The sequence below is a fragment of the Salvelinus sp. IW2-2015 genome, linkage group LG27 (genome assembly GCF_002910315.2).
Source record: "Salvelinus sp. IW2-2015 linkage group LG27, ASM291031v2, whole genome shotgun sequence".
Taxonomy (NCBI): Eukaryota; Metazoa; Chordata; class Actinopteri; order Salmoniformes; family Salmonidae; genus Salvelinus; species Salvelinus sp. IW2-2015.
Genome location: NC_036867.1, coordinates 5194465 through 5207657, shown reverse-complemented (window position 1 = coordinate 5207657; position 13193 = coordinate 5194465). Strand labels below are relative to the sequence as shown.

Genomic DNA, 13193 nt, shown 5'->3' with positions numbered 1-13193 from the left:
CCAGTGAAATATACCTGCTGGAGCGTGTGCTACGGGTGGGTGCTGCTATGGTGACCAGTGAGCTGAGATAAGGTGGGGCTTTACCTAGCAAACACTTATAGATGACCTGGAGCCAGTGGGTTTGGCGACGAATATGAAGCGAGGGCCAGCCAACGAGAGCATACAGGTCGCAGTGGTGGGTAGTATATGGGGCTTTGGTGACAAAACGGATTGCACGTGATAGACTGCATCCAATTTGCTGAGTAGAGTGTTGGAGGCTATTTTGTAAATGACATCGCGGATTGGTAGGATAGTCATTTTACGAGGGTATGTTTGGCAGCATGAGTGAAGGATGCTTTGTTGCGAAATAGGAAGCCGATTCTAGATTTAATTTTGGATTGGAGATGCTTAATGTGAGTCTGGAAGGAGAGTTTACAGTCTAACCAGACACCTAGGTATTTGTAGTTGTCCACATATTCTAAGTCAGAACCGTCCAGAGTAGTGATGCAGAACTGGCGGGCAGATGCGGGCAGCGATCGGTTGAAGAGCATGCATTTAGTTTTACTAGCATTTAAGAGCAGTTGGAGGCCACGGAAGGAGAGTTGTATGGCTTTGAAGCTCGTCTGGAGGTTAGTTAACACAGTSTCCAAAGAAGGGCCAGAAGTATACAGAATGGTGTCGTCTGCATAGAGGTGGATCAGAGAATCACCAGCAGCAAGAGTGACATCATTGATGTATACAGAGAATAGAGTCGGCCGAGAATTGAACCCTGTGGCACCCCCATAGAGACTGCCAGAGGTCCGGACAACATGCCCTCCGATTTGACACACTGAACTCTGTCTGAGAAGTAGTTGGTGAACCAGGAGAGGCAGTCATTTGAGAAACCAACCACCTTGATGTTACCTGCTTGGAGAGCTGCTCTTCACACAGCTTGTACAGGGTGTAGAACTTGCGGCTGAGGACTTGGTTGTCACGGAAACCAGCGCTGGCTAGCTTCACCCTCATGATGATGGCTCTGTCTGGAACCATCATGGCCACCGTACGGAACTGGATCTTCAGGTTCTCCGGAAGCTCCTGGCGGCCAGCATATCCAGGGTTCTGCCGTTTGAGAAGACCAGTAGAACAGAGATAATAGGAGACAAAACGTTGACAATTGWCTCAAGAAGGAATTAAGTATACCAAGGGGCCTCCCGAGTGGTGCAGCGGTCTAAGGCACTGCATTGCAGTGCGAGAGGCATCACTACAGACCTGGGTTCGATMCCWGGCTGTATCACAACCGGCCGTGATCGGAAGTCCCATAGGGCGCCTCACAATTGGCCCAGCGTTKCCCGGGTTAGAGGAGGGTTTGGCAGGGGGGGCTTTACTTGGCTCATCGCGCTCTAGCAACTCCTTGTGGCGGKCCGGGGGCCTGCAGGCTGACCTCGGTCGTCAGGTGAACGGTGTTTCCTCCTACACATTGGTGCGGCTGGCTTCCGGGTTAACCGGGCGGGTATTAAGAAGCGGGGTTTGGCRGGTCATGTTTCAGAGGATGCATGACTCGACCTTCACCTCCCGAGCACGTTGGGGAATTGCAGCGATGAGACAAKATCGRAATTGGGGTGAAAAAAAATKATTWACATTTTTTTTWAAGTGTGCAAACCACACTAAATAATGTCTAGTAAATCTTCCTTTCACAGTTGGTATTTGAACCTTACATGCATGTAGCACAATTTTTGTGAAAATGTGAAATGTGATATTCTCTCACCATGGTTAGGAAGATGCCRAACTCTCTGTCCATTTCCACCAAGTCCCCATCCGTGAAGATAAACTGTGTCTTCTTGTTCTTTTTGCACTGCAACACTATATAGATCTGCTGGGCTGCTACTGACAGGACAGGGAGCTCAATGCGGTTGAACTCATCGAAGCAGCCCCATGCACCTGACTGAGCCAAACCTGCAGATAACGTTTGCTCTTCGTTTATACMCTTTATGTACTCTGCATAATTCCATATGCTATGGTGGCTATTTTTTTAGGAAATGCTTAATTTAAAGGGGCCGTACTGTAYATATGTCTTTCTGACACATTTAGTAAAACCCTCATAACCTCTTTATGTGTGTCAGAGCAACATTCATAACAATGTTTTATGACTATTGACAGATCATATTTAGCTTTGATTAATTGTCAAGTCAGAGACCTTTCCATGTTATCTCCCCATGGACAAGCTTTAGTACCTTTATAGATTCGTCCTAGCCCTCTATAGTCCATCTGGTCAGAGCAGTTGAAGACGACAACGTACTTCCCCAGGCAACGGCCCATGTCTTTGGTGGTCTCGGTCTTACCTGTACCAGCCGGCCCTGCCGGGGCTCCGCCCATACTCATACCCAGGGCCTGGGACAGGGTGATGTAACACCTAGTGGAGTCCTAACATGTCAGTCATCATTGTGCTGACGGYCAAATCAAATCAAACTTCATTAGTCACATGCGCAGAATACAGCAAGTGTAGACTTTACCGTGAAATCCTTACTTATAAGCCCTTAACCCAACAGTGCATTTCAAGAAGAGTTAAGAAAATATTTACCAAGTAGTCCAAAATAAAAAGTATATAATAAAAAGTAACACAATAAGAATAACAATAACGAGGCTATATACAGGGGGCACCGGTACCGGGTCAGTGTGTGAGGGTACAGGTTAGTTGAGGTAATTTGTACATGTAGGTGGGGGTGAAGTGACTATGCATAGATAATAAACAGCGAGTTTCAGCAATGTACAAAAGGGAGGGGGGGGGTCAATGTAAATTGTCCGGTGGCGATTTTATTAATTGTTCAGCAGTATAATGGCTTGGGGGTAGAAGCTGTCGAGGAGCCTTTTGATCTTAGACTTGGCGCTCCGGTACCGCTTGCCGTGTGGTAGCAGAGAAAACAGTCTGTAACTTGGGTGACTGGAGTCTCTGACAATTTTATGGGCTTTCCTCTGACACTGCCTATTGTATAGGTCCTGGATGGCAGGAAGCTTGGCCCCAGTGATGTAGTGGGCCGTACGCACTACCCTCTGTAGCGCCTTACGGTCAGATGCCGAGCAGTCAGATGCCGAGCAATGCCAAACCAGGCATTGATGTAACCGGTCAGGATGCTCCCGATGGTACAGCTATAGAACCTTTTGTGGATCTGGGGACCCATTCCAAATCTTTTCAGTCTCCTGAGGGGGAAAAGGTTTTGTTGTGCCCTCTTCACGACTGTCTTGGTATGTTTGGACCATGATTGATTGTTGGTGATGTGGACACTAAGGAACTTGAAACTCTCGACCCGCACCATTACAGCCCCATTGATAAAAGGCATTTAGCTAATCTGGTAGGCTCGCGTCACTGGGCAGCTCGCGTCTGGGTTTCCCTTTGTAATCCATAATAGTTTTCAAGCCCTGCCACATCCGACGAGCGTCAGAGCCGGTGTWGTAGGATTCAATCTTAATCYTGTATTGACGCTTTGCTTGTTTGATGGTTCGTCTGAGGGCATAGCGGAATTTTTTATAAGCGTCCAGATCCACTCCTTGAAAGTGGCTGCTCTAGCCTYTAGCTCGATGCGGATGTTGCCTGTAATCCATGGCTTCTGGTTGGGATATGTACGTACAGTTGCTGTGGGGACGACGTTGTCGATGCACTTATTGATGAACCCGATGACTGAGGTGGTGTCCTCCTCAATGCCATTGAATGAATCCCGGAACATTTTCCAGTCTGTGCTAGCAAAACAGTCCTGTAGTGGAGCATCCGTGTCATCTGACCACTTCCCTATTGAGCGAGTCACTGGTGCTTCCTGCTTTAGTTTTTGCTTGTAAGCAGGAATCAGGAGGATAGAATTATGGTCAGATTTGCCAAATGGAGGGCGAGGGAGAGCTTYGTATGCATCTCTGTGTGTGGCGTAAAGGTGGTCTAGGATTTTTTTTTCTCTGGTTGTACATGTGACATGCTGGYAAAMATTTGGTAAAACTGATTTAAGTTTGCTTAGTTGTTACAACAAACTCATTCTTGCAATTGGATAAGATCTTTTCAGCCGTATTGTCTGCGCCGGTATGCATTACAGTAGATATCATAGGTTCCCAGGGTTCCCAGAGATTTATCCTGAATCATCACTGAATATGCTTTTTTGACCAGCACTAGGCTTAATCTGTGCTTGGGAAATCTGCCCATAATATGTCCCAGTAAGACAATAACACTATAATACAAGCAGCAGTTTCAGAGTAGATAGAATACCATTAGTGTAATTATTAAAGACCTGTCAGTGAGAGGGGTGATGACCAGTCTGTCGGTACAGCCCAGATACTCATTGCAGTAGCTAAACTCCACGTCAGTGATCTGGATTATACATCTGTCCTTGTCCTCGATGAAGTAGAAGCGGGATTGCTTCTGCCACTCAAAGTCTAATGTCGATCGGATGTTCATTCGCACCTGAGTGATATTGGGATGTGGATTTAGTCATGGATTACGTTTATATACTGTAGTATAACCTGAGGGAGACTCATGCAAAGCTTAATAAGATACCTTATGAAATGCCCAATGAATATTCTAGAGGTTGTTCATGAAAAATGTGCCCCCTTTCTTACTGAAAAATAGGTTGTATAAATGTTGCATTGAAAAAAAAGATGTCATTCCAATATCTTACTATTGCGGGGCTTTTGCAAAAAACACTATAAGGCTTCTAAATTAATACATCAACTTGTATGTGGTTGGGGAAAAGTCTTATCAAAAATATGTAGGGTTCTTTGATAAAATGCAAAAGGGATGCTCACCAGGTCGTCGAATATGTCTTTCTGATGCACATGGATGGTGATCAGAGTCTCATACTTGGTGCGTTCATTCCTGGTCAATTCTCGAGTGGTCATATCAATCAGCTCATTCAGGATATCCCCAAACTTTTGATTGGTAGTTTGCATGATCTGTGCAATCAAGTCAAGAAGTAAGAAGAAGACACAAAAGAGATTATTCAACAATGAATCAACACAATCAATTTTTAGAAATAAAGCTACTTCTTGTCTAGAGGTGAAGATTCCGGCTCCYGAGTGGCGCAGCGGTCTAAGGCACTGCATCTCAGTGCTAGAGGCGTCACTACAGACTCTGGTTTGATTCCAGGCTATATTACAACCGGCCGTGATTGGGAGTCCCATAGGGCGGTGCACAATTGGCCCAGCGTCGTTCGGGTTAAGGTTCGGCCAGGGTAGGCCGTCATTGTAAATAAGAATTTGTTCTTAACTGACATGCCTAGTTAAATAAAATAAAAAAAATACAATTCCCTTTCAGGTACAGTATAACCACATTCTACAATATATACTTTGCCCAGTATAATAGCACCAATGGAATGGTCCCAAAAGTGGAAGCTCCAAGCTAAATCAAGCACACCTCAAATACTTGCAAGTATCTTACATGTACAGTAGTTGAATGCCCAGATTGTTACCTTTTTGTCTCCCTTGCTGAACCCCAGGGCTTCCTCTGCATCCCTGGTCCAGATCATCTGGATGCCCAGAAGACCCACCTGGGCTGGGAACACAGACTGGAACTCCACCATCTTTAGTCCTGCGTCACTGATGGACATGTGAGCCTGCCGGATAATGCCATGGATGGTCTTCCTCACTCTGTCCAGCAAGAGCCCCAGCCAGGCTTCCACATTTCCCTATCGGACACCATCAGAGAACAATGTTCMGTAATGGATCTGSGCCTCATGATTAGTCTACCAGTGAACATATAAAATAGATGGATGATCAGGAATGAAAGCAGAATGGCTTTTTATTATGGGAATAAGAAACTTCCATTTTGTATTGAAACGTATCCGAACACCAATGCCAAATGTGAGTCACGCATTGAGGAGCATTGCCTTCAACTCAGCAGTGTGTACAGTAGGTTAAGTGTACCTGAGCCAAAACAGGTTCGGACAAGTCTACTGTCTCTCCCTCCTGGGACTGGAAGCTTAGGATCTGGTCATAGTTCTTATCATGGAAAACCACACAGTTCACATTGTCGAAAAGACTCAGCATATGAGCCTGTACCCAAAGGAGAAGAGAAGTTACAGTTTGAGAGAGGTTTMATTTGTGATAACGACAAATGATAGAACTAGAACCTCACTACATTTCATTGATTTTGATTGATTTCATTTTATGCAGTCAAAAAACATCATGCAGACTGCACAGTTACACATTGAGACAATAGTTAAAACACCAAGCAATTAATACATGTGGACACCTCTTCAAATTAGTKGTTTCGGCTATAGCAGCCACACCCRTTGCTGCAGGTCTATAAAATTGAGCACACCGCCATGCAATCTCCATAGACAAACATTGGCAGCAGAATGGCCTTACTGAAGAAGGAAAGGGAGATACCTAGTCAGTTATACCACTGAATGAATTCCACTGAAATGTGTCTTCCGCATTTAACCCAACCACTCTGAATCAGAGAGGTGGGGGGGCTGCCTTACTCAACATTCATGTCACCAGCGCCTGTGGAACAGTGGGTTAACTGCTTTGCTCAGGGGCAGAACGAAAGATTTTTACCATGTCAGCTCAGGTATTCGATCCAGCTACCTTTCGGTTACTGGCCCAACGCTCCTAACTGCCAGGCTACCTGCCGCCCCTCAGTGACATTCAACGTGGCACCGTCATAGTATGCCACCTTTTCAACAAGTCAGTTAGTCAAATTTCTGCCYTGCTAGAGCAGAAGTGAAAATGTCTAGGAGCAACAACAGCTCAGCCGCGAAGTGGTAAGCCCCACAATTTCAGAGAATGGGACCACTGAGTGCTGAAGCGTGTACAAATCATCTGTCCTCGGTTGCAACACTCATTACTGAGTTCCAAACTGCCTCCAGAAGCAACGTCAGCACAATAACTGTTCGTCGGAAGCTTCATGAAATGGGTTTCAAGCGTTGGCTGAAGGGGTGTAAAGCTTGCCACCATTGGACTCTGGAGCAGTGGAAACGCGTTCTCTGGAGTGATTAATCACGCTTCACCAGCTGGCAGCCCGACGGACAAATYTGGGTTTGGCAGATGCCAGGAGAACGCTACCTGCCCCAATGCATAGTGCCAACTGTAAAGTTTGATGGAGGAGGAATAATGGTCTGGGGCTGTTTTTCATGGTTCGGGTCYCTTAGCTCCARTGAAGGGAAATCATAATGCTACAGCATGCAATGACATTCTAGACGATTCTGTGCTTCCAACTTTGTGGCAACAGTTTGGGGAACGTCCTTTCCTGTTTCAGCATGACAATGCCCCCGTGCACAAAGTGAGGTCCATACAGAAATGGTTTGTCGAGATCGGTGTGGAAGAAATTGACTGGCCTGCACAGAGCCTTGACCTCAACTCCATCGAACATCTTTGGGACGAATTGGAACGCAGACTGCGAGCCAGGCCTAATCACCCAACCTCAGTGCCCTAATGCTATTGTGGATTAATGGAAGCAAGTCCCCGCAGCAATGTTCCAACATCTAGTGGAAAGCCTTCCCAGAAGAGTGGAGGCTGTTATTGCAGCAAAGGGGGGACCAAGTCTATACTAATCCCCAAGATGTTGGATTGAGCTGTTCAATGAGSAGGTGTCCACATACWTTTGGCATGGTAGTGTATCTATGGTATCTATGGCCATACCAGACATGGAGAAACAGTAGAAGAAAATGTTGCCCTAACGTAACCCAGCCATAGAATGTTTTTAGTTTGTCCAGTCCAGTACCTGTATGGTGTGGGAGTCTGAGGCCTGTCCCAGGATCTCCAGTAGAGCAGGGTCGGAGACAAAGAAGAACCGAGGGAACACAAGCCTCTTCTTCTCCAGGTAGCCGCTCAGAGACTTCTGACACACCTCCAGCTGCTCCAGAATATGGGGCAACAGCTGGCTGAGGGTCTCGTCCCCCACACAGCACTGCACCACACCTGTCATCTCGTGGGCACGCTGCATGATCTTCTGCCAGGACTTGTCGATGTTCTGGAACCTCTTGGCTTCCTATATGGGACAAATTTAGTAGCCATATTCTTACTTGAGTAGCCTGGAATCCACACTAAGCTCCAATTGAATCCACATTCAAGTGAAACAATAGTGAATCAACAGGTTAACAGAGCATGGTTCAGCTTGTTCTGACCTGGGGCAGCTGCTTAGCGATATCCCCTCCGACAAATACGGCCTCCAGGTAGATCCACAGGTTCTGAACCGTCAACCATTTCTCTATGACCTCAGTGGTGTTAGACAGCTTCAGCACCCACTGCTGGATGGAAGGCTTGAATGGGGCATTATACCTGGGAAAGTATAATTTCACACATGTACAGTGGGTATTAATACACGTGTGAATTGGAAATGTGTTTTTTGTTGCATATCCCACTCTCCCTCACAGCCAGAGTCTGCCATTATCAACAGCGACCTTGGAGCAATTAGGGTTAAATGCCTTGCTCAAGGGCACAGATAGATTTTTCACCTTGTCGGGTCAGGGATTTGAAATAGCGACCTTTCGGTTACTGGCCCAATTCTCAAACCGCTACGCTATCTGCCGCTCAACCACTAGGCTACCTGCCGCCATCGACAACTTTCTGTATGGTCACCTAGAAGAGATACAGTAAACATTGAATTTAATTCTGAATTCATGTCTGATTACTAATATTGTGGTACCTGGGTTCGAAACCCAGCTGATCAAATCAGACATGAGGATGTGGTGGTACCTACCGGTTGCTCATGAGCGAGGCCAGCACCATCAGACTGTCCTCCATGAGGGCCACCTTCTCTGCAGTGTCAGTACCCTTCAGTAGCAGTTCCCCCCGGTTCCTGAAGGGGGCGAAGGTGAGCGTGTGGCTGCTCCACTCTGCCACTACGTCTTTCAGTTTGGCCTCAATGTCCCTCTCCTTCACCGCGCTGATGCACACATCCTGTCCAGATAAACATAGCACGCCTAATTCTATTTTACAAGTATATTGTTTGCCCATTTTGGTGAGGTGATTTGGTGACATAGTACCTCAATATCCTCTTTGTATTTGAGCAGTGGTGCCTCCATGATGTTTCTGAGGGCAAAGCTCTCCGACTCCACCTCAAAGATGTGACCTGTGAGGTCACTCAGGCGGCTCCAATGCCTGGACATCATCGCCTGAAAGGGAGAGGGGATTGAAAGGGACAAACGTCAGGAAAAGCAATATGAGATGATTAAATGAAAGGTATTGTTTCACCTTGTTAGCCATCATGTAAAGTAGGGGGCACGTCTCGTTGAAGTCATCGATTGTCTTCTTCAGGTCACTAAAGGCTTGCCACTCCTTCAACGCCTTGGGAAGTTTCCGGATTCTTATGGAAAGTGGAAAAATAGAGTAATCACAATGTTCACAAGGATTAGTCAGCAACTCAATTTTAACTGTTATCTATCGTTTAGATTATTTTCCAATACAGCATATTGACATGTATATATCACAGTCCATGGGATTCTACCTGTTCTGGAAATCCTGCAGTTCATTGTTGATCTTGTCTATGTTTAGGTCAGCCCATTGGATATCATAGTAACTAGTGACACTTTCAGTGACAGAGTTGTAGAGCGTGTAAAGTTTCGACAAAAGACCCAGCTCTCTTTTAATTCTCTGAAGATCGGGATATTCTGTTAATGAGAGATATTAGCCATATTAGCCTAGTCCTGAATCTCCATTGAAAGTGTTTTGGAGTCCAAAGATATGTAAAATATKGTTCTAGGAAACAGTGTATTTCAATGTGGATATGAATGTGAGAATAGTCACCGTTAACTGAGAGGCCGAATAGCTCCTCCCCTCCAGAGTAGGTAACATATTTTCTCCACAGCTCATTGAACTGGGCCTGGAAGCTCTGCAGTCTGTCGCTGGCTTCATCTGGGGTCAACCCCTCCACTCCAGGGCCACTTGATGAACATAAAGSATGTGGATTACAGGAATCTATCAACTATTGAGCAAAATGTCTGAATGGAAAATATAACTGTATTCTACCTTTTGTCATAATCTGAGTAGTAGGTCTGGACAGAGTTCTGGAATGTCTCCACCCCTGACAGTAGGTCTGCCTTCATGGCAGGTTGAATCTTCACCAGGGTGTTTTGGGTTTCCATCACCTTTTGATGGACATTGTTTTGGTTTCAGATGCAGAGCACAGCTCAAACAGAGATGGAAGAGGAAGTGAGACATCTCACTTGCTCCTTTTTTCTGATTAATTTACAGTTAATGAACTAAGCAGACCAGATCAAGCTGCTAAAGCATTGGTGCCTATGGGAGAGCCAGCCCTTAAAGGTCCAATGCAGCTGTTTATATCTCAATATCAAATCATTTCTGGGTAACAATTAAATACCTTACTGTGATTGTTTTCAATTAAAATGGTCAAGCTGGCAGAGAGGTTTGGAACTCTTTATTTTTAATCTAACTAATTTACTGCCTGGTCACCAGGCAGGCCAAAAATCCATCCCACTAAAAGAGGTGGAMATTTCAGGYGGTCTTTTCAAACAGCTCTTACACTAAAAGGGCATTATCATAATTCTCACAATTTCACAGTATTATTCCATCCGCATGTTGTGTAAATATATATATAAAACACAGGAAATCATGTTTTTGAATGCACTGGGCCTKAAAGCAGACAGGAACCGTGACATAAATAAAAATGGTAAACGGCCTTCATTTATCCACCATCTTTGACTCATACTTGAGAGAGAGCATGTTCATCACATACTCAGTGGTTTGCTGCCCTCTACTGCCACATGTACAGAATATATGTCTTGGTTGGCTGCAACAACTACCACAGTCGATGTACATGAGTCTTAAACTTCATCAAATTCCAAATTCCTTTTCTTATATTTTGCCTCAGTGGGTTACAAGGTGATTGACAAGCCATGCAGAGCTCAAGAGAATGTTTGGCATCAGAAACACCACTCCACACAGGACAAGTGAATAGAGGAACAATAAAATGTCAGGTGAGAAAATGTGACGTGAAATACATGACAGGTTTCGTTTTCCACCCACCAGTGCATTGAGGTTCCTCCAGGTGTACGTCAGCCCATCCACCTTCTCTGCGTTCCCGTCGCTGAAGATCAACTCGTGGCGGTTGAGCAGGGCAAACGACTCCTCCACRGGGCCGATGGTGGCRTCTATCCGGATCTCTGCCTCTCTGACCTCTCGGAGAGAGGCCATGGCTCCCCTAACGTCCTCCAGGTCTTCGACAGGCCTCTGGAGCCTCTTGGTCAGGCCGTCCACAAAGGAGTAGATGTCGGCCATGTCGGCTGAAGCCTGGCTGTTCAGCGCAGCTCCAAAGGCCCGTTTCCAGGCACGGCACTCCTGGGTCAGGGAGAGCTTAAGGTGGTCTGTGTGGAACAGGACTGAACCCACAGTGCAGGAGGCTGGCAAGCCTTCAATCTGAGCTTCCATTGTCTGCATGAGGTGAGCAAGTAACACATCAAACAGAATCTAATGACAACCATCCAATRTGTAAAACAATGAGTGAATGTCACTAACAGAGTAGGAGGAAATCTGAGTGCTGAACGCTGGGAGGGATGGACTGGTCTCCAGGAACGTTTTCACTTCCTCCTCTGGGTCCTGGGGAGAACAATACGAGTCATGTTATATAGTAGATCCGAACGGTCAAATATGATCAAATCATATCAAATCATTGTATACAGTACATCAATTCATCGACATTGTGTCTTTCTCTCTTTCATTCTTGGCTTCRTACATTCCTGGCTCTGGTAGAACTTGAATACTAATGGATCATTCAAAGATGATGCCACCAGCATTCTTTTATGTATCGCTAACATTTCCAGCYCAGCAGACCTGATTCCACAGGGTGGAGAATTGATGGAACTCCTGCAGTACATCCCCGGCCTCGGTCCTGAGGGAGGACACGATGGAACCCAGCTGGATGACGGCCTTGGTGACGTCCTTGTGCTCGGCCAGCTGCCGGTCCAGGGGCTTGAGGACCAGCTGCTTGGTCAGGGGGCCGTCGTCCCCAGCGTCCCTCACTGCAGCCTGCTCTGCCTGGAGAGGGGCACAGGGAAAGACCCCAATTTGGATCACTTCTTACATTCAATTTCTGAACAATATTTAAGGTAGGAATAATTATAAGAAAGAAATATGATAGTAATACCATTCAGGAATCTTTAGTTTATTTATTTTATTTATATATTCCACTTTTATTTAACCAGAGAAGTCAATTGAGAACCAATTCTCATTTACAATACAACCTGGCTAACAGTGAACAGGACAACACACAATAAAAATAAATATAACACTAAAAATAAATAAAACACACTATATGGAGAAAAGGTACAAATTCATCAAATATACAACAATAAGAAATATTCACAGTGGGTTAGAGCAGAAAAGTCCAAGGCAACACAGCAGACGTAATAAGCAGCAGATACATCGACCAGATAGCAAGCATACCTGAAGCTGCTTGTGATGTAGATGGGAAAATGTCCATAGTGGGATGTCTGTAGCCATTGACAGCACAATGCTCACAACTTTGTTGACAGTACTCTGTGAGACACAAGCAAGGGACAAAGACAGAGGACAATGCCACCATACTATGTGATTTATCAGTGGAAAATAATTGAATATTGAAGAGATAGCAATAAACACACTAACGTGTATATTCATAACATAAAATAGACTTAAATATATATATTCTCCATTAATCTTTTTTATCCAATTTGCCAACAAACTTTGACTGTGGACTATTTCTTTAAATGTGTCAAGGAGTACCTGGATGTCCTCCAGACTGGGCTTGAGGACGATGTTGGGAATGGCCAGCTGAATAGAGGCCTTGAAGAGAGGAACCTGGACCTGTGCTCGACTCAGGTACGAGGACGACTGGTACTTGGAACTCGCCACATGAAGCCTTCGCCTCAGAGAATCAAGGGATGACCTTGTAGCTATGAAAATGTAAATGATTATAGGAAAACATACGTCAGTTTAGGGCAGTTTTGGTACTCAGTCGAAAGCAACTAACTATTATTGCCAATGTGTATTGTTTTCATTAAATTATTGCATTTGAATGAATGTCTTGGTTTGATTAAAACAGAGTTGATCCCAACCCYGATGACCTCACATAGGTAAAAGAACAATCGGAAATCTCACCTTTGACCAGGGCCTCTGTGTTCCTCTGGCACAGCTGAGCCATCAGGTTGTAAAAGCAACAGGCTAGACACGACTGGCAGCGTGTCTTCTGTTTAGCATCCGGGTGTAGACACTGGAGAGACCCCTGAATCAGAGAACATTGAGGCGTTACACAAAGGCTCTATCAT

The 13193-nt window shown here is 45.4% G+C and overlaps 1 protein-coding gene across 1 annotated transcript in view; it reads right to left on the bottom strand.

Annotated features, from left to right (window-relative positions):
• dnah5l (dynein, axonemal, heavy chain 5 like) overlaps positions 1-13193 on the bottom strand; it is a 78822-nt gene that overhangs the window by 33788 nt on the left and 31841 nt on the right. The window contains 21 exon segments of the mRNA XM_023973366.2: positions 883-1077; positions 1724-1911; positions 2190-2368; positions 4224-4396; positions 4738-4884; positions 5400-5615; positions 5854-5982; positions 7655-7921; positions 8058-8211; positions 8633-8832; positions 8919-9047; positions 9127-9238; positions 9380-9542; positions 9679-9815; positions 9901-10019; positions 10918-11322; positions 11407-11487; positions 11722-11925; positions 12334-12426; positions 12652-12821; positions 13027-13150. Of these exon segments, the coding sequence (XP_023829134.2) occupies positions 883-1077; positions 1724-1911; positions 2190-2368; positions 4224-4396; positions 4738-4884; positions 5400-5615; positions 5854-5982; positions 7655-7921; positions 8058-8211; positions 8633-8832; positions 8919-9047; positions 9127-9238; positions 9380-9542; positions 9679-9815; positions 9901-10019; positions 10918-11322; positions 11407-11487; positions 11722-11925; positions 12334-12426; positions 12652-12821; positions 13027-13150 (3585 nt within the window).